Here is a 22,098-nt window from a genome sequence, read left to right as displayed (position 1 = left end):
AATAGAATACCCAACCCTTAGGAGAGAGAATTTGGGAAACTAGGCATAGGAGAAAGAGTAGGGCTTTTTTTTTTTTTTTTTTTTTTTTTTTTTTTTTTTTTACTGAATGTTGGAATGACAGCTTTATAGTTGGAATTTCAATTCAATCAAAATTAACTTAAGTTTTAATAAACTTGGATTTGGGCCAAATCCAATTTTCAAATTTAGAGTTAATCCAAACAATGTAATTGGGCCAAATCCAGAATTTCAAATGAAATTATGGTTCCCAAACAGGCCATTACCTTATTTAACTTTTTTTTATTTTTATTTAGGAAAGCACAAGTCATAATTGCATAATTTAAGGTAAAGATTTCCTTAATTAGAGTCATGTCATCAATCCACAACCAATTAATTCCAAAAAAATCAAGTTATAAGTGAAATATATTCAGTATGAATAGATATTTTTTAAACGCCCAAAATCAATCATCAATAACTATATACTAAAAGACACACCAGCAATGACACATGTCAATTTCTGGTGTGTCTTTAGTATATTTTTGAATTGATAAAAGTTACCCAAAGAAAGTGTAAAAGTTACCTTGATGTACAATAATATTACTGTACACGAATGTATATAAAAGTTTTTGTGCGTTAAATAGGTGACGTGCATGGAGTGGATGGAAATATGGGCAAATGTCGGTGAAGCTCTACCTATCCAAATCTGATCTATTAACTTCCCTATTTCATATCACATACTTTTTTTTAATAGTGTTTTATCATTAATATATATATATATTTTAATAATACGAATAATAATCATTAAGAAAGAATCCTCATGAGGAGAATTCCTAATGTATTATCGTAAGGAAATACTAAACGAATTAGAGTTATTACAAACATTCAATCTCCATACAATAAAAAACTAAATGACGTGTATTAACAATCCAATCTACTAATTGAGTGATTTATTTTTTTCTCATTAGATATAATGTATATCTAATTATGAAACTAAGTGAAGAGAGAACGAGTATTTCAATAATATGCTCAACCTACCAAGGAACTGCCCAAATGTCTTTTATTGCGTTATTGACTAATAGATTATCATCTTTTAATTTGAATGTTCTGAATGTCGTATTGGTCGGACTCTATAGTGAAGAAATATACCTTTTGCCATAAATGTTTTGTGTTTAAAGCCTACTCCAGCTTTGTTTTAACACTCTCATTATAATTAAATTGAAGAATTTCAATAGGATTTTTCTAAATAAAAAAGTAAGGAGAAAAAGGTTCCTTTCATGAAGTGGAAGTAACATTAATCTTTTAACAAATAAGAAACTTTGGCTACAAAACATGTAGCAATAGGTTATTTGCCACGTGTCAACACTCTATTGGTCCAATAAAGTTGTAAAAAAAAAGTCAAGTCAGCTACTCGCCCATCGCCGTCGACGGCCAACCCCTTTCCCATTCCCACCTTGGAAAACTGCCCATCCCTTTCTCAGCTCCTACCCAGACACAACCCCCTCTCTTTCCCTTTCTCTAAAACAACCCCCTCCCTTTCCCAACCACAAACCACCCTAAATCATTGTTATGGGCTTCCAAGTTCAACACTAAGCTAACAGATAAACAAGGGAAATAAGAGAGTAAAGCTGGAATCTTTGATTGATTAAAGTTGAAACTACAATGAAGAAAGGTTCTACCTTGGAGGCTACTCTATTGCTATTTTACGGCTAAAAAATTACTTCATTCAACATGCCCTACTCTCTTACATTCCTCTGCTTTATATACTCAGCATTCTCTCCTAAATCAGTGACCTATTCATTACAAGTTTTGTCTTCTTCTCCTCTAGGTAATTGCTGCCTGTTGCCTCAACATTCTGTGGAAGATCTTCTTGTTTGTCTTCTTGTGACAACTCATGGAATACCTGCCCTTTGTCTGATTTGCGCCTCCTCTCATAAACTTTGATTTGCTTAGGAGACCTCCCTTGAGTCATAACAATACTCCCCCCAGGACCTTCACCTTGTCCTCAAGGTGGAAAGAAGGAAATCTAAGGTTGATCATTCCATAATATTCCTAAGTGGCCTCAAAGGAAGGTAGGTCGTGCCACTTGAGCAACACCTCAATTTCATTGTTGCCCTCTCCTGACTTCTGCCTGACCACCAGCATCTCTTCAGGTTCCACTATTAACTCAAGGTCTGCTGTGAGGTTGGATGGAATTGTAGGGTTCACCGGAGCATCCCTTGCTGCCTTTTTAAGTTGGGAGATATAAAACACAGGATGTACCTTGCAGTTCTCTGGTAGCTTGAGGCGATATGCCATCTTCCTAACTCGTTGCTCCAATTTAAAAGGGCCATAGAAGCAAGCAGCCTACTTCTCATAAGGCCCATCGGCAATTGTTCATTGTCTGTACGGTTGTAGCTTCAAAAACACCCAGTCCCTTGCTTCAAATTCCAACTCTCTCCTCTTGTTGTCCTTAGAATCCTTCATTAACTGCTGAGCACGATTGATGTTCATGCAAAGCTCATCTAAAATCAGATCTCTTTCTAGCAATCCCTCCTCCAAGCTCTTCACAACTGTTGACCCTTCCCTCTATTTCCAGATATTTGGAGGATCCCTCCCATAAACCACCTTAAAAGGGGTCATCTTAGTGGTGGTGTGAGGGGATGTGTTATAGGCATATTCGGCCCAAGGTAGCCATTGTGCCCAACTCTTGGGTTGACTTGCCACAAAACAACGAAGGTAAGTTTCAAGGCACTTGTTTACCACCTCCATTTGGCTGTTCGTTTGGGGATGTTATGATGTGCTGCGCTTAAGATGGGTACCCTGCAACCTGAACAACTTCTTCCAGAAGATACTCAAGAATACTTTATCCCGATCCGACACAGTGGAAGATGGAAAACCATGTAAACTTACTATCTCCCTGATAAAAATTTCTGCCACCTTCAAAGCAGTGAAAGGGTGTTTCAACCCAACAAAGTGACTATACTTCAACAGCCTATCCACAACCACCATGATGACATTCACACCTTTCGAAAGAGGAAGCCCTTCTATAAAATCCATTGAAATCTCATCCCAAATCACCTCCGGCACAGGGAGAGGTTGTAGCAACCCTGCTGCCAATTGTTGTGAAACCTTACTTCTCTGGCAGACATCACAAGTACTAACATACTCTCCCACCTTATTGCGCATGCCCGGCCAGAATCAGTCAGCGGCTAAGCGCAAGTAAGTCTTGACTTCCCCTTCATGCCCACTGATAGGGGTATCATGATATTCCTTGTGTAAAACTGGAATTAACTGTGACTTCTTGGGCACCACCAATCTGCCTTTGTACCGTACCCTGCCATCCACTAATGAAAATCCCTTGCAAGCTTCTGGATTCACTGATAGCTTCTGCTTCAAGTCTGTCAGCCATGGGTCTTGGGTTGCCTCCGCATCTAATTTAGCCCAGTCCACTCTTGGGTCAAATTAGAGCCCCAAAGTGGACAGATGCTTCCCCTTTTCTTGAAAGTGCATCGGCCACCTGTAGGGAATATTTCAAGCATTACCCCAAACTTGAACCCCATTGTGATCATACACTAAAGTACGGTGGCGTCCAAAGGGAAGGAAGGTAGAGCAAAGGAGTCACCAACAAGTTTTAGGATCTTGTAAATGGTTCACGAGGTGAAGGTTACACCCCTTAACGATCCAGGAGATCGTCAACTCCAATAGGTCTGGAACCATGATTGGTAGTTCGGGGATGAAGGTACAAATCCAACCTAAAAGAGATTGAACATGCCCTAATAATAGGCCTCTACTTTATTCTGATCGTATTCATGTGCGCTTTCTGACTAACATGCAATCAATAGGATTAACCCTAAACCTGTTTATCTATGTTGGTTGAATATAATGCACAAATAAAACTATTATTGGCGATCACTTGAATTATAATCAAATTAACCCTAAACAAGATTATTAATTATCTTATATAAGCGTGATTTTAAGTACAAATTCCCTTTAAACATGCATAAAAGGCGTGATCAAGCAATAACAATAAATATCAAGCAACATAATAATAATCAATAATCATAATAATTAACATGTTCATGTTAAAGCATAATAATAGCAAGATCCTAAGCATGATATTAACAAGATTAATAACAAACCCTAGCATGTCACTAAGCAATAAAAATCAAATATATAGCCCTAACATGATACTAACATGAACATTAGGAAAGACAATAAAAGGCATCATAGAAATCATAATTGACATTATATTCTTTACCCTAAACATGATACTAGGAAGATCAAAACGCCCTAACATGATACTAGGAATCATAATAACAACCTAGACATGATTTCTATATCATAATATCAATAAATCGATTAAAAGCACTTACTTGGATGCTTCGTATCTCTTTCTAATAACAATATACACACGTTAGTAACTTCAAGGAAATAATAAAACAAATAATTAAATTAAATAATTGAAAGAGAGATTTGGGACCAAACCCTCAGAAATTAAAACCCTTCACGTCTAGGGCGAAGGCAACTTCGAATTTGGCTAGGTATGTCTAGGTCTTGTGAATGCGGAATTTTGTATGCAAAAGGGTTGGTTTAGAAAAGAGAAAGAATAAGCTTTAGCTTAGAGAGAGAAGAAAATTAGAAAACTAGAGAATTGATGATATTTGATGAGAATTGATGATCGAAAACGAAGGTTTTAGAAGGCTATTTATAGAGAAAATCAGCCAAACGGATAGAAAAACAAATCAGAGTTTCGACGAGGATAAAACAGGTTAGCGCCAGACGCTAAACACTAGCGCCAGGCGCTAAGGTTAGCTCCAGGCGCCAAGCATTAGCGCCAGGCGCTAATCCCTATCGTCAGGCGCTAGAAATTATTTTCACGCGTTTTCTTAATTCTGATAAAATTTAGCCGTACAGAAGGGCAAAATCGTATTTTCCTTAAAAACGCTCTTTTATTCTGATTAAAACTCTAAAAAGTCAACCAAAGTCAATTTATCAATGCTAATCGAATTATGAATGAAAAGAACCTTTTAGAAGAATCTAGAAAACTAAAATCAATTCTAATTGCATTAGGAATGATAAATCCATATTAGGCCCTCCTCTAGATCATTGGGCCGCATATAAGTATCAAACCGGGCCCAGATTAGTAATTTGGCCATAACTTCCTCATTATTCATTGGAATTGGGCTTATAATATATCGTTGGAAAGCTCTTTTCAAGCCCCATCCAACTACACCATTATTGGACCTTTGCTATGGACCAAACCAAACTGGATTGACTGTTTTCTTAAAATAGGTTTTCAAAAATAGAGAGAAGAGAAAAGAAATAAAAACTATCCACAATACTAGACTTTCCACACTTTCACTTCATTCGATTATGATTCGATGCGAAAGGTACTCATCACCGGGTTTGGTTTTGGGGAGACACAAATGGATGCCTACACCACCCGGTTGGATGGGCCGGGCTAGTATTGTATTTCAAAGTCCATTCCCATCAATTTTCGCATCCATTTCTGGTATTCACTTCCCACCTCCCTTTGCTGAGTCAAGAAGCGCAAACTCTGTTGATCGGTGCGTATAATGAACTGCCTCCCATGGAGGTAATGCCTCCATTTGATGACTGTTAGGCTAATAGCCATCAAATTCTTTTCATAAATGGATTTAGCTTGGTTCTGAACTCCAAGAAATTTGTTGAAAAAGGCTATATGCCTGCCAAGTTGCATCATGACTGCCCCCAATCCGAACCCCGATGCATCGATCTCGATTACAAAATTTTCTTGAAAATTCGGCATAGCTAGGACCGGGGCCGTGGTCATGGCTTCGTTAAGGGCCTTGAAAGCTTGAGTTGCTTCATTACCCCAACAAAAGCTATCTTTCTTCAACTGACGGGTCAAAGGGGCTGCAATTTGGGCGTAGTGAGCCACGAACTTTCGGTAATAATACCTAGTGAGGCCGAGAAACCCCCTCAACTCCCTCAAATTCCTAGGCTCCTCCCACTCTACAATGGCTTCACCTTGTCCATATCCATTTCCACTCCGCTCTCTGAAATCACTACCCCAAATAAGCCACTTCCCGCTTCCCAACTCACACTTTTTCCAATTGGCATACAACTCATTTGCTGCCAATTTCTCTAGCACCAACCAAATGTGTCTCTTGTGTTCTTCGTCCCTTCTATTATACACCAATATATCATCAAAAAACACCAACACGAACTTCCTCAAGTATGGTTTAAAGACCTCGTTCATAAGAGATTGGAAGGTCGCCGGGGCGTTAGTCAAACCGACCATGAATTCATAGTGCCCTTCGTGGGTATGAAAAACTGTTTTATGCACATCTTTGGGTTTCACCCTTATTTGATGATACACAAATTTCAAGTCCAATTTAGTGAACCATGTAGCAGCATGTAGCTCATCAAGTAATTCATCAATTATCGGAATAGGAAATTTGTCCGATACGGTCTCCTTATTCAACGCCTTATAATCCACGCAAAATCTCCAACTACCATCCTTCTTCTTAACAAGGATTACCGGACTCGAAAAGGGACTTGTTGACGATCGAATTATTCTGGCTTGAAGCATTTCTTGAATCAATCTCTCAATCTCATCCTTCTGAATTTGAGGATAACGATATGGCCTAACACTGATTGGATTTCTACCACCCTTCAAAATAATCGAATGCTCATGTCCATGGTGCGGTGGAAGACCACCAGGCATCTTGAATACCCCTTGGAATTTATGAAGAATCTCAGTCAGGAACGCGGGTGGAAGGGTCTCACTGCTACCTCCAATTCCTCCGCCCCTCAGACTACATAACTCGATTAATAGGCCTACCCCTTCCTTGCTCACATTTCTGACCATTGCCTTGAGAGAAATTCGGGTCTTATAAAGTGACGGGTCTCCAGTCAGCGTCACAGGCAATCACACCAACCGAAACTTCATCACATGCGTCTTCTAGTTGGTGGTTACAGCCCCCAACTTCTCCAGCCACTGAACTCCGAGAATCAAATCCGCGCTTCCCAATTCCATAGGAAGAAAATCATCCCTGACCGACACTCCACCGTCCAACAACACCTCTACATGCCGGCAGATCCCCTTCCCTTTGATTGTCTCACCGGTATCCAGGGACATCGAGAATTCCCTTCCCCGGGACACCGGAATCGCGACGTCGGCCACCAATTGCAAGGCTACAAAATTGTGGGTGGCCCATGGATCCACCATCACCACCGCAGCTTTTTCCCTCATTGACCCCCGCAATTTCATGGTCTTGGGGTTTGAAATTCCAACCACGGAGAACAAGGACACCTCAATGTCCTCCTCGTTCCCCACCTCATCTTCTTCCTCGCGCATTTCTTCTTCTCCGGCCACCAATAAGACACTCATTTCCTTCCTTTTGCACTGATGCCCCACACTTCACTTTTCGTCACACCGGAAGCAAAGATTTTTCGCCCTCCGATCCGTTCTTGCAATTCCGCCTCCGTCAGACGTCGCATAAAGGTGGTCCGATTTTGTGAACCCCCAGTCGATTTGTTTATGTTGACTGAGGTGGAAGCCTGAGACTCAGTGTTGGGTGTATTACCCCATGTTTTGTTGGATCCAGAATGATTGGGAACCCCAAACGTCTGGACCAACCTAAATCCCCCTAATTTGTTGGGTTGCAAGGGAGTATTGAGGTTTTGGGCCGACCCACTTCTCGCCCAGCCTTGATTGAACTTCTTGGGTTGGCAGACCCGATTCTTCTCCTCGATCCGACCCGCTAATTCCATGGGCCCCTCCAGATTAAACAAGATAAGGAGCCGAACCTCCTATTTAATATCACCTCTCAACCCGTTTATAAATTGACCCATCATCAGGGATTCGGGTATACCTTCTAATGGGGCTGCCATCTCTATATACTTCCTTCTATATTCCTCAACCGATCCTTCCTGACTCACAGCCAGCCATTGCTCGTAAAGAGAGCCCGAATGCGACGAACCGGAACTCATAGAGGATGTGCTGCTTCAAATCTGTCCACCCTACCATCGACCTCCGTTTCTTCTCCCATTGGAACCACTTCAAAGCGGCGCCGTCCATGGACACCACCGACGCTTCTAAATTCTCTCTCTCAGTCAATAGAACTCTAAGAACATTTTCGCCCTCACAATCCAATTATTGAGGTCATTCCCTTCAAACATAGGCATTTCAAGCTTCCTGTGTTTCCAATGGCTGCCGCCACCGCCGTTAGCACCTTCCCCTCCTGGCCAATTTCTCATCTCAAACTCCTCGTCGCCATGCCCTTCACCTCTCCATCCTCTTCGAGGGTTAGTCTGAAACTTATTCTTCCCCATTCCCCCGTTCTGACTTCCCTCACCTTCCAGATTAATGAAGGGTTAGAAGATGGGTGGCGGATGTGGTGGTCTTTGCCCACCTCCGGCTGTGACCTTGTTCAATTCCTCTCTGAACTTCAAGTTATTCTCCCTCTCAATCGCCGTCAGCCGATCCTGGTCGATACGAAAATGATCAAGTCGATCCTCCAACCTTACGGTGGTCCTGGTCAGAGCTTCCTCTGCTCTTTTTCTCTCCAACTCCAGTACTCCGGCCACCGCTGCCTGTACTTCCCGTTCGATGGTCGACTCTTGCATTCCCATCTTCTCGACCAGAGTCTTGAGGCGAGCTTCCTAGAGGTCAAACTTCTTCTCTATGGTTTGCAACCTCGACTCCACTTCTCCTATCTTCTCATCAGCTGCTTCGGCCCGTTGCGTGAGCGTGGGTGTCACCATGATGAACCGCTCTGATACCAATTGCTATGGACTGCCAAGTTCAACACTAAGATAACAGATAAACAAGGGAAATAAGAGAGTAAAGCTGGAATCTTTGATTGATTAAAGTTGAAACTACAATGGAGAAAGGTTCTACCTTGGAGGCTACTCTACTGCTATTTTACGGCTACAAAATTACTTCATTCAACATGCCCCACTCTCTTACATTCCTCTGCTTTATATACTCAGCATTCTCTCCTAAATCAGTGACCTAATCATTACTAGTTTTTGTCTTCTTCTCCTCTAGGTAATTGCTGCCCTGTTGCCAACATTCCGTGGAAGATCTTCTTGTTTGTCTTCTTATGACAGCTCATGGAATACCTGCCTTTTGTCTGATTTGCGCCTCCTCTCATAAACTTTGGTTTGCTTAGGAGACCTCCCTTGAGTCATAACAATCATACACTTCCACCCTCGAAAAACCACCGACCTCCCTTACTCCCCTCCTGAAAACACTATCCCACTACACACTTCCCCCACCACGAAAACACCTTTCCTTGCTTGCCTTCACCCCTAAAAGCCAACCTCCCTTAACTCTCAAAACCAACACTGTAAGACCTCCAAATCGCCAAGAAAGGGGAAGATAGGAGGTGCAATGGGGTCCCCAACTCGTTGGTGTGGGAGAGGAGAGAGATAGGTTGGATGAGGAGGCTTGTTGGAGGTGGCTGCGAGGAGGAAGGATATGGGGGCTATCGAATTTAAAGAGGGGGAAAGGAAAGGACGAGAAAGAAAAATAAATATTTTTATTTTGAAATTCAATCCAGTCATGTGTTGACATGTGGCAATATGATTTTTTTATAAAAAGCTTTGTTCATCAAGTTACTGGTTAATTGGACCTAATGAAAGTCACCCCATAAGCTGAGATTATCAATCAAAAGTTGGGATTAAAAGAAGAAAATCACCTAAAGTTGATTTTTTGTAAAATCAATTTATCCTTCTTAAAAACTGCCTTCTTTTTTAGATAGTCTATTTAAGGGATTATAGTAATAAGAGTGTGGTTCAAAGGAGAGAGACGACCGTAGTGAAAGAATTAATTTCCATATTCTATTATTCTCACTATCTTATCATCAAATCTATGTGAATAACAAAAATTAGATAAAACAGTTGTACATGAGCAATTTTTTTTAAGCGTTCTATTTTTTTTCCTCCCCATTTACTATTATTTTATTGTTATTGATTTCAAATTGCTTTTTCTTTTTTTTTTCTTTTTCTTTTTTTATTCTTTCCAATGAGTATTAACCCTTTACATCAATTTTTTTTTTTGTTTTTTTGTTTTGTTTTGTTTTTTTTTTCCTGAATTCTATAAAACTGTAAACCCGTAATATAAGTATGCCAAACTTTATACACTTGAGTGAAATTCTTCTTATAACATCTAAAAGTTTAGAGCGAATTAAGCGAGAGTCATAATTTTGCTAATTGAAATGTGAATAATAATAATAATAAATAAATAAAAACTCTAATGTAATCAGTGCTGTGAATGTACCATCAGAAGCTCTACATTTTACTCCATCAAGCCATTTTATTTGTAGATTGTGTTGATTCCAAATATATGCATTAGCATTTGCTACATTTAGGAAACAAGGGAGTATTTTTAGTTGGCAACTTGCAAAAAGCACCCTCCTAATGTATCGTCGTAATTAAGCATTTAGTTAAATTCACTGATAAGCATTCAAGACAGATGAATGTTTTTTTTTAAAAAACTTCAAATATTCTTAAAAGATGTCTTTGTCATTTTCTTGGACATGCCGAAATAAGTAAATCTTAATTTAGAGGTTTGTAAGCGATATGTAGATGAGCACATCTATCTTTAAATTCCAAATGCCAAACACTTATATTGTCATTTTCCAACAAACCCTAATTCCACTTGCATTATTAATGGAAGGCATTTAAGATTTCTTTTGCTTTATTGAGTTTGTTTAAGTTTCTAAGACAAAAACAATATTTGGTTACACTTAATTATAGGCTTCTTCCCACCTTGAATATTCCAACTTAAGACTCATTAATTTGTATTAGACAAGGCACTAATACAATACGTACTTCCTACCACATTGCTTTATTTATTTTCTATGGTACATATATCACTCCATATACGATTGTTTACATTATTTAGGAGGAAGTCTTAGTTTATCTCCCTAATATACAAAATTTCAAACCGTAAATATATCAATAAAGAGGCACCATAAGCAAGAATTTTTTGTAAAAAAAAATCAACATGAGACTCATTTATAACAAAAAGTTGTTGATTTACTTATAATTTTGCCTTTTTGTTTTGTTTTGTTTTTTATGCATTTAAAGATTTTTCTGCACTAAATTGTTTATAAGAAATTTCGTCAAAAACTATCAATTTAAGCACGTGTTTTGAAAACAAATACCTATTAAAATTTTGTTTTAAAAGAACTACCACAAAATTGTAAAAAGTTTAAGTAACAAAACCAGTCTAATAATTTCAACTAGAATATTCGACATGTAGGTTTCACTTTTTACATTTACCGCATAAAATCACTATCTAAATTACCCTTTATAAAGATAAAAGGTGATGAAAAGTGAGACTCAAATGCCGAAATTTCTAGCCAAAATTGTTAGAATGGTAGTGCTACTTAAACTTTTTAAAAGGGTGAGTTTATCCCCAGACTCAGACCCAGACTCTAGACTCTGCCACATCAGCTTTTCACTTACTTTTAAATGTTTTTTTTATTACTCAGATTCATACGAGAGTTTCTCCAAATTCATACATTATCCCAAGACTCACTTGAGACTCATTTATCCTCTTAAAATATAATTTTTTTTAAATATAAAACAACAATCATGAATTTTTTAATACCAAGTATATAGAAATTACACTAGCCGTTGTGAAGTTTGGATTTAAATGCATGTTAGGTGATGAGGTGGCAATAATTGGTTGGCTAATGAGAAGATGTTGCAGCAATCTGGTGACATGCAAAGTCTGGAGGAGAGTTTTAATTTTACAAACTCACCCTAACTTAGGTATTGTTTTCAAAACACGTGCTTTAATTGGGAGTTGTTGACAAAATTTCCTTATCATGAAAATAAACTTGTACTTACTCATTATTTAGATGAAACTTTGATGAAATAAGTTATGATCGTTGATATAACATCAAAATACTTAGAAGTTAGGACAACCAATATCTCTGAAAATTGGCGTGCACCTAGCCTTGTTCACTTCACCTTTAAAAAAAAAAATGAAAAAATAGAATTACAAGATTAACCCCAAATGGTAAGGGTGTTCTTCTTCCACTAAGGCCCTGTTCTCTTCGCCTTAATTTTGCTGAACTGAAATTATTTTTGCTGAACTTCAATTATTTTTACTGAACTGAAATTATTTTTGCTGAATTAAAATTATTTTTACTGATTTTCTATTATAATTCTTCTTTAAGAAAACTGAATTTTACTAAACTGAAATTATTTTTACTAAACTGAAATTAATTTTACTGAAATGAACTTATTTATACTGAACTGAAATTATTTTTACTTAATATTATTTTTTAAGGTGAATAGAAACAGGGCCTAAATTTCCCCATTGAACTTTGGTTGTGAGCTCCATTGAAAGTCGCTTCCTCTAAGTACTGATTCTACGCTTTTCCAATTATCGTTTCTACTCAATTTAAGTGCAAAAAATTTTCCCTGTTTACTCAACGTAACTAACTTGAATTTACTCAGTCACCACTCACCAACGTGTCCTTTGAGTAACAATTCACGTAACTAACTTGGATTTACTCAGTCACCACTCACCCGACCACATCCCAGAGCAAGCATCCAACCTTTTTGATATACGCTGCACTATTGTTTCAAAAAATATACTACCTCCGTTACATATTACTCACTCCATTTTTAAATACTTACTTTATTTCTTCATGTGCCGAGTTTTAGGAGAAATTGGAGAAAGTAATAAAATATGGAGGTAGTGGGGTAGTTGAGAAAATAAAAAATTGTTAAAAGCAAAAGTAGTGGAAGAATATGAGGAGAGAGTATTATATTAGGTCACTAAGTATGAGAAATGAATTAAATATTGTAAAGGCTTTCCATAAAAGGAAATGGAACAAGTATTTAAAAACGGCCGGAAAAGGAAAGTGTAGCAAGTATTTAAAAATGGAGGGAGTATTTGCAATGATTTGACATAAAGTACAGAGGAAAAATGTCTAATCGTTGCACATAATATGTAACGGAGGTAATATATATATATATATATATATATATATATATATATATATATATATATATATATATATATATATATATATATATATATATATATAGGAATAGGATCAGGTAAAAACAAGTGTTAAAATAAAAACTGAAAACTTTTAATCTCAGTCGTTCATCAAATTGTATGGCTGAGATTTCTTTCCTCTTTTCAGACATGAATTTCTCTCTTCTCCTTAATTTTCACGTTATTTTCTCTCTCCTTTCTATTCTCTCCTCTTTCGTACTTTCTCTCTCTTCAACCAGCTTCTCTGTTACTCTCTCTACTGTGTTGCATCAAATTATGGCGAAAAATCTCTAGATTTCACAATAAGGTATGATTATATTCGACAATTTGTTTGTTTTTTCACGAATTTTCAGCGATTTTTGTGATTTGATATTTGTGTTCTTTCTGTTCAATTTTCATGAATTTTGCATGAGTTCGATTTTTTCTGATTTGATTTTAAGAGTTTCGCATGGAGTTTGATTTATTTTTGTAGTTCGATTTTTGCAAATACAGGCTTCGATTTTGGCTTATTTTTGCGGATCTATAGTTCTATTTTAGATTTCGAATTTCAGAGATTTAGTGTTCAAATTAGTGTTTGATTTTAGCTGATTTTTGCGGAGTTTGATTTTTTTGAGTTCCATTTTTGCAAATGTAGACTTCGATTTTTGCTTATTTTTTCGGATCTATAGTTCGATTTTAAATTTCGAATTTCAGAGATTTAGTGTTCAAATTAGTGTTTGATTTTAGCTGATTTTACATAAAGTATGAAGAATGCTTCCTGGTTTAAGATACTGACTTTGATTCTATATGTCCGACTTTTGGTGTTGAGCAGACTGCTTAAGCGACTAACCCTGGAGCTACAGACATCTGAGGTGGATTTGTCACTGGCTAACATCTCAGTTCATCTTGATGTTGGGAAGGGAGGAAATAGTGGCTCAAATGCTATTGCCCCCACTATAGAGGTTGGTTCTGAGTTTCTTTTTCTTCTATTTGTTTCTTTTTTCTGAAACTTGGAGCTAACTGCTTGATAGATTGCTTCTGATCATGCTAAATCGACATCTACATGACTTTCTTGACTGTTGAAAAGTGTACTTCTAGTCTGACATATGTGCATGGTTAATTTGACTCTGTACTGGATTTTGCTTCAAAACTTCTGAATTAGGCCTGTTTTGAACTTGAATCAAGGTAGCCAGAATTCGAGGATTTGGATACCTTAGCTCAACATCATGAATAATTATGGGCAGAATTCAAATAGAACATTGTATTACTTAAATATGAGCAGAATTCAAATATAATATACAGATCAAATCTAGACAGTTTCCAATTGCCTTGTACTATAAGAGAATACAAGCTGAGCTCAATCTAATATGTGTTTTCTATCTGAATTTTGGAGTCATAGATGAATGAAGAACTACATTTTGAGGTTCCACCACATGTTTAGCAACTAATAAAGTGCTACCTTTTTTTTTTCCCCGACTATATTGTCAGGAATTTCAAGTGTAGCATACCAGTACAATTCTGCTATTCATGGGTTTACATAGCTTAATACCTTGGCCTAACTTTTACCAAGGTATACTTTTACCAATGAAATAAGAGAATTGATACTTTGATTAATGACTAATTCTATTATAATAGAAATATGTAAAGTAATTCATTTAAACAAATTATGTGGCTTTGTATGATACATTCTTGATCAATAAAAAATTCTTAGAGCTAATTAGAGCTGTTACATGATTGGCTCAACTTGATTGTGTGGGTGTCAGTATACATTGATTGTCCACTGTAAAATGGATTAAATCAAATTGCTTAGAAGCATATATATATATATATATATAAAAACGTCCAACAATACAGACAGAATATCTACTAGTGATCTATTATCACAAAAACTGCATATGCTTTGCTGATGCCACATGTGAGTTTGAATTGTTGCTGATGATTCGTTTATTACATTCACTTGCAGCTGGGAATATGCGCCACTTAATTGCCGAAGCTTGCATGGTTTGGATTGTACTTGATATCAACATACCTTTGGCCTCCTTTCAACCAAAAAAAAGAAGTTACTAGTGGTAATGACAAGTTGGATGAGGCTCCGGAGATTTTTCCTGAAAGTGACTGTATGAATCCTGAAGTGTCTGCTTTTAGACCCACAATTTTGGAAGGGTATGTGATCTGCTTGAAAACTCTGGTAAAGGTACTTGACTTTAGTGAATATGTTTATGAATCTAAAATATGTGTTGGTTTTAAGTCTCTACGTTTTTGGCATGTTGAAAGCCTATTAGCTCAATTGGTCGAGCACCGTGTAATCACGGGATGTAGGTTCGAATCCTACATAGACTTTTTTAATACTTATTTTTATATTTATTGACCTCTGGGTAAATGGTGTCAAATTGATATATATAATTACCCGAAATTTATATATAGTTACCTTATTTTCGATATAATGACCTTAGATTTATGGAAATGTTGTAAATTTTGGTTCAATCACCTTATTTTTATATATAGTGACCTTTATTTTTGTATATAGTGACCTTTATGTAAATGGTGTCAAAAACTCAGATATAGTTACTTTATTTTTGTATATAGTGACCTTAATGTAAATGTTGTAAAAATTGTTATAGTTACCCTATTTTTGTATATAGTGACTTCTATGTAAATATGGTCAAAATTGATATAGTTACCCTTTTTTTGTATATAGTGACTTCTATTAATAGGATCAAAATTGATATAGTTACCCTATTTTTGTATATAGTGACAAATGTTGTAAAAATTGATATAGTTACCCTATTTTTGTATATAGTTACGTTATTTTTATATATAGTGACTCTATGTTATTTTATTTTTTTTAAACCGTTAGATCTTGTTAATAATAATGGATGGTTGAGATTTTCTGTTTTTAGTTTTCACCATAAGCCCTGTTTTTAGCGGAACCTCCCCGTATATATATATATATATATATATATATATATATATATATATATATATATATATATATATATATATATATATATATATATATATATATATATATAATACTATCTCTCCTCCATTGAACGTGCACTCTAAATTCTCCGTTGAAGTGCTTCTGAGTTTTTCTCCTTCATTGAAACACCTTCTGAGGTAAGATGTTTTTTAATTTAAAAAAATTTATTCATAACTCTTATAGTCAACTGAATATCAATTTCACAATCTAGGGTTTACCAATATTAAAGTTAGGGTTCATCTAGAATTGATTATTGAACAATTCGTTATATTTATGATGTTATGAAAGATTTTAGCAATGGGTTTATATGGTAGAATTTTGCTATGTGCTATTTACATTGATATTCTAAACTGATAAGGATTTAATGTGATTTTTGGAGCCTAATTTGATGATTGAGTTAAATTTGGTTGCTAGTTGTGTTGGAGGCTGTTATTTATAACCCCTTTAATGTAGGACGGTACTATGAAAATGGACCTTTTCTTCCCGGGTGAGGGCAGCCGCCCCGCTTGCCCTGGCTCAGGGACGGACGTGGTGCTCGTTCAAAAGTAATTTGTGAAATGATGATAACTTGAAAGGTTTATATGTGATATCGTTGTGTGTTTGATGCTTGTTAAGTTGATGCGGCTAGTTGAGCTAGACCTTCTATGCGACTATGGAACTATTAAAATTTTTTCCCTGAATTTAGATTATATTTGCTAAACTTGAATTATTTTTACTAAATTTAATTAAAACTCAGTTTACTGGATTTAAATGATTTGATCTTTGAAATTATTGGTTATGTATTTATTTTTGTTGAACTTAATTTTATAATTTTTTTAATCGAACTTAAATTATCTTTATCGAATATGAATTTTTAAGGTGAGGAGGACATGGCCTTAGAACTAATTTTTTAAAGAAAGACTCATGGTATACAAGGAGAGGTAAAGATGTCAAAGAATGATGATTTTGTATTAAATGTATAGTTAAAAGTTTGCTTTGATTACAATTGATCTAAAATGTTAATCTATACTTGTGCAGTTTGGAACTATCTCGGTAGTGAGGGTAGGAGTGCAGGACAAGCTTATCAAGTAATTAAAGATGCCACTTTATGACTGTGTGCTATTACTGAAACCCCATGTGCCGCCGGATTCCTTGATGGATTTGGTTGCTAGGGTGGGGAAACATATTTATGCTCGAAATGGTGTGCTTACAGAGATAAAGAAATTTGGAACTGTTCATCTGGGGTATGGTATAAAGAAGCTTGATGGAAAATACTATAAGGTAATAGCTTAGACCTTCCTTTATCTTTCTATTTTTTGTAGCAATCTGAAATATGTGATTATGAATTATGATTTTATCAGTTTTTGCTGAAGTGGTCACATTGTCTGAAGTGGTCACATTGCTGAAGTGGTCACATTGTCTCAAGCTTTGATCGTGGCTATTTGCTTTATCTATTGTTTAGGAACATTTATCCACTTCTCAGCTTTCAAATCACTGATTTATTGTCTACTTGAAGGGGCTAAGAAGATGATTCAATATGAGACAGTTTTATTCATAGAACTGAGGGTCAAAATGTGTTAATATCTACCAATTCTTGTTTGGACTTTTGGGGTGACCTAGAATTTATTTATATGGGCTGACCTAGAATTTATAATATAGGGTATATCAATATCTGTATGCTGGGACAATTATTATCTTTATCCCTGGAATTTGAATAGGAATGTCTTTTGTTGTTGGCAGAGCACATACCTCCTTTACTAGCAATGAGTTGTGCTGTGGAAGCAATTGACTTTTAGGTACAAAAATTCTTGTTAGGCATATCACTGGACAGTTCTGTGCTTGGTTTGCATTCCTCCGCGATGAAAATTTTCTGTTTAACTTCTCCAGATTTGCATTGATACTACTCAATAATAAGGTTATTTGGGATGTCATCTTTGTCGTTGAAGATTTTGACGTCTTTATAATCTTATTTTTCAGTGTTATCGATGCTTTCATCCCAAATAATCTTATTATTGAGTAGTATCAATGCAAATCCGGAGAGTAGTACTTGATCGATATCAATGCTTTCATCCCGCCATCCCGGAGGGAAAGGGGGGGGGGGAGGTTGATGATGATGACAATACATTAAAAACAAAAAGCTCTTGATTTCTTCATTCAAGTCACATCTTTTACAATTTAAAGCCTCTAGGCCCTTATATTAGACCCTACAACACCCTTTATTTTTCCTGTTAGGAATTAGCTTTATGCAACTTGCTTGCCCTTAAAAAACCACAAAAGTAATTCGAATCCATTATCACAGTTTTTATATTCAGATATGAAGTTCACATAAAATTAATATATCACAGCTCAGTCATTTATCAGCATTTTCCCATCGTAGGAAAGACATTAATCTTGTCCTTATCCTCCTTGACGGTTCTATAGCTATGTATAGCATGCACGTAGCATCAATGGCCAAGGAGAAGATTATTAGAAGGCTAGAAGCTATGCATTAGCTTTTATGGGTAGCAATGGATAAAAAAGAGAGAAAGATAGAGGCTTGAGAGAAAAAAATCAAAAAATAAAAATACAATTAATCTGAGCGTCAAGCTGATGTACAAGAAATGTAATTTGAAAGATTCTGATGGACATCAGTTCAGGAGTTCAGTCAATCATAGTTTAAAGTCAGTTTAGCTGAATTGGAGACGTAGTTACGTCAATTGCAATTCATTTTAGGACGTTGCTCAGCACATTTTGCAGTTTGCTCTTCTAAGGTAGGTCATGTGGCTGTTAGAAATTTAGAATAGCATTATATGGATTCTTGAACTGTCCATAACCTCCATATTATCATTAAGATGAGTTGATTAGGAATGTCACGATGTTTCTTGAAGTACACAGCAATAAAACAAGCCTTAGCCCCAAAATGATTTGGGGTCATCAATATTAATTTCTATCCTTAATCAAATATGTTGCAAATTTAAGGCTCAATCGAGTAAGCATGTTAGGCAAGTGGGCTATTGTATTTGTGTTGCAAATGTTTTGCATTGTTAGTATATGTTTCCCGATGGCTAATTTCTCTAAGATGTAGTGGACTCTGAACAAAGTTTGTCTAGGTTTAATATAAGCAGTTTCCTAGTATTTTTTTTTTGAAGAGAGTTTCCTAGTAAAATCTAGTCCCTATCTTTTTAAATTTACATCAGACCCAGAAACCTAATCAGATTGACTTATTGCACTATTCATACACCTCTGACAGAATTACCCACTTGCCTATCATGCATACTTCATTGCTTAAGCTCATTAGGCCAACTAAGGTTAGAGGCCCTATTGCTTAAGCTCATTAGTCAACAAAGGTTTGAGGCCTCGAGGGCTGTTTCAAACAATACTTGCTTTATTTGACATAATTCTATCAACCAGAATGCCTGCATTAAGTATTAGGGATTGATATTGAGCTGTATGAGTCAAATAGTTATGTTAGTTTCATTAAAAGAAATATATGAAGTCAAATTGGAGAATCAATTTATAAAACTCAAGGCGCACCAAGGCGATTTGGAGTCTTGTGCCTTGGTGAGTATCGGTGTATCTCGCACCTATTAAAAAGTAAAAGATTTTGAGAAAGAAAATGCTATGCGCCTCAGGGATGTGCCTAGGGTGTACTTCATTGAATTCGCTTTGCTAAACCTCAGCACCTATATTAAACTCTGAGAGGAATCTGTGCTGAACAAGTGATCTGATTTGTGTATTTATATAAATAAGCAGAAATTTAAGATTGAAAGCTTGAAATTATATTAAACTTGCTAATGGTTTCTTACTAAAGGGTAGTAGGTATAGCCTATAAAGCTCATATTAGTGACTTGAGGTCACAACTCTCTAATTAGTGACTTGAGGTCCCAACTCTCAAAAGGATTCACTCCAAAATTCTGCCTACCTTCTCCTTTCTCCTCTCTCTCTATTTATACTAAGGCTAAAGATTATTAAGTATTAACCTAATATTACTAGACTTCCCAAAGTGCCCCTCCTAAAGTTAGTTTATTTCAGAATCAATTGAGGTTTAGAAACAAGTATGGGGGATGTATTTGGTTAGATGACAAAAAGGGAGAGATGTCAGACATTCAGACTTAAGGGTCATCGAGTCCCTTCATTTTCAGGTTATGGACTTTCTTTATTTATTATATGGGAGCATAAATCCATTTGGATACTACAGTTCTAAGACCTTTTAATATTACTTAGTTGAGCACAGTTGCAGACGCTGACAGATAATAACACTAGTGGAGTTTTTGTTGAAGTAAATGTGATTTCTTAGTATATTGCTCTTCTTTCACAAGTGATTTACCATTACCTAGTTCAAGTTATATAAACCCTGCTGTTCTCAGAATTGAGGTTCTTTTCTCCGGTATGACTTCATTGGACTGTTTGTTCATGCACTGATTTTCTGTCCATCATCCAGCTTAGATTTATTTTATTTTGTTCCATTTTGTGAAATCATACTGTATCTAGATGTGTTCTAGGCTTTTAGCTGTGCTATATGCAGGGAATTTGGCTTTCCCTGTAGAGAAGAATAACAGTCTTGCCATTTACTGACATGTGAAATCTCTGTTTTGTTTGTGTAGGGAACTCTAATGCAGATGACCATGATGGCTACTCCCAATATAAACAAGGAGCTTCATTACTTGAACAAAGAAGACCGGCTACTACGATGGCTCCTTGTAAAACATCGAAACACACAATTTGGCTTTCACTACCCGGATAATGAAGATTCAAGAAGTGAACTATACAAATTCACATCGCCTAGCATATATGATGATAGAGATGGGGATGAGGATGAAGATGATGATGAGGAGCCAGAGAAGCAAGATGGTTAAGGATCATCGGATATTGCAGTTCCCATGTAATATCCTGTTCTTGCAGTTTGCGGGTAATAACTTTATTTTGCAGAGTGCATATGCAACTCACTAAGTTACTATTGATGGGTGTCTAGATTGATTTACTATTTTACGTATTTGTACTTTTGTTCCCTTTTTAGCATTAAGATATTGTACATTTATCCCAAACTACAAGTAATAGCTATACACCTGTAGTTTTTAACCCTCGTTACTTCAAAATTAAGAATTTTGTGGGGGGGTTTTATTATAATTCCCTTGATTATGATTGCTGTATACTGTTCCCATCCAAATTGCAGTTCAGCATTGTTTTTTTGTTTATGTGCTCGTTGAAAGCTTCTATTATCTGCAGCTAGGTGGCCTGGGGGCTTCTCTTAATTGTCACTAGTAAAATGGTTCATTAAAAGGTGCATTCACGAGTTAGTACTATTGCCTACACGGTATGTATTTAATCAGACACTATGGCATTTTGCTAAAAAATGCCAGCTGATTTTTTGTTGGTATATTTTTGCTATTGATTTCAATGTATGTGCAAGATACTACTAAGTAAGGGTTGGTTTGGCATTGTTGTGGTTTTCAGTTTTTTGGTTTTTTGTATTTTAAAAGTGTATAATATATGTAATATAATGAATCCAAAATTAGTCAAATTTATTAAAATCATGCTAATTTTGAAAACTGACAACAGAAAAGTGAAAACACCTTTCTTGTTTCCTGTTTTTGGTTTTTTGTTTTCAAAAAAACTGAAAACTGAAAACAAAAAATAATGCCAAACAAGCCCTAAATAAATATGGGTTAATACAATTAAATGGTCTAGTGATATACTTCTAAAGTTCTAAGTAAAGTCTTCCAATGGTTTAGCTAAAGCGTTTCTGTGATTTATACGAAGTACCTCTATTTTCCTGTGTTCTCTTCTCTTTGGCTCATGTGATGTCCTCTCCTCTTCTAGAGTGTAGCTTGTTTTTGCCTTTCTGTTCTCTGTTCTCTTTCTTTCTACTGCAGCTTCCTGTCTCTGATTGTTATGGACAAGCGATTTTTTTCCTGGGTATTTGGTTAAAATGCCTTGCACATTTATTTTATTCTTAAAACTGACCAATCTATGTGTGATTTCCTTTGAAAGACGACATTCAATATACTCTCTTACAACCATGGTATGCCAACCCTTTTTTTTCACTATTGGTATCAAGTAGCAAGTAAGAGTGAATTTCTAGCAGGTGATGTTGGAATTTGTATATGTGTGATGTGAATAAGGAATTATTTGCTGTGAGTTCCTTCTTCGTCAGATCTTGACAGTCTTAAACTCCTGTCATACTTAC

The 22,098-nt window shown here is 36.2% G+C and overlaps 1 protein-coding gene across 2 annotated transcripts; it reads left to right on the top strand.

Annotated features, from left to right (window-relative positions):
* Positions 1 to 15,990: 15,990 nt before the first annotated feature.
* On the top strand, positions 15,991 to 21,106 carry LOC110686031. Of its 2 annotated transcripts, XM_021862609.1 has the most exons (4): positions 15,996 to 16,090; positions 16,812 to 16,873; positions 16,971 to 17,213; positions 20,516 to 21,106. In XM_021862609.1, the coding sequence occupies exons 3-4, from the start codon at positions 17,031 to 17,033 to the stop codon at positions 20,765 to 20,767; spliced, it is 435 nt and encodes a 144-aa protein (XP_021718301.1). In that variant the 5' UTR covers positions 15,996 to 16,090; positions 16,812 to 16,873; positions 16,971 to 17,030; the 3' UTR covers positions 20,768 to 21,106. The 2 variants fall into 2 exon arrangements, with proteins under 2 accessions (XP_021718296.1, XP_021718301.1); XM_021862604.1 differs by lacking the exon at positions 16,812 to 16,873 and having other exon boundaries at positions 15,991 to 16,090.
* Positions 21,107 to 22,098: the final 992 nt, after the last annotated feature.

This window comes from Chenopodium quinoa, unplaced genomic scaffold (assembly GCF_001683475.1).
Source record: "Chenopodium quinoa cultivar QQ74 unplaced genomic scaffold, ASM168347v1, whole genome shotgun sequence".
In the NCBI taxonomy this organism is placed as follows: Eukaryota; Viridiplantae; Streptophyta; class Magnoliopsida; order Caryophyllales; family Amaranthaceae; genus Chenopodium; species Chenopodium quinoa.
This window is presented reverse-complemented; position numbering and strand designations above follow the sequence as displayed.

Excerpts from the sequence above, each read along its gene's own strand:
- LOC110686031 (XM_021862604.1), top strand. The coding sequence starts at position 17,031 with ATGCCACTTTATGACTGTGTGCTATTACTGAAACCCCATGTGCCGCCG. Across the intron at positions 17,214-20,515 it reads TTGATGGAAAATACTATAAG|GGAACTCTAATGCAGATGAC; the intron begins GTAATAGCTTAG and ends TTGTTTGTGTAG.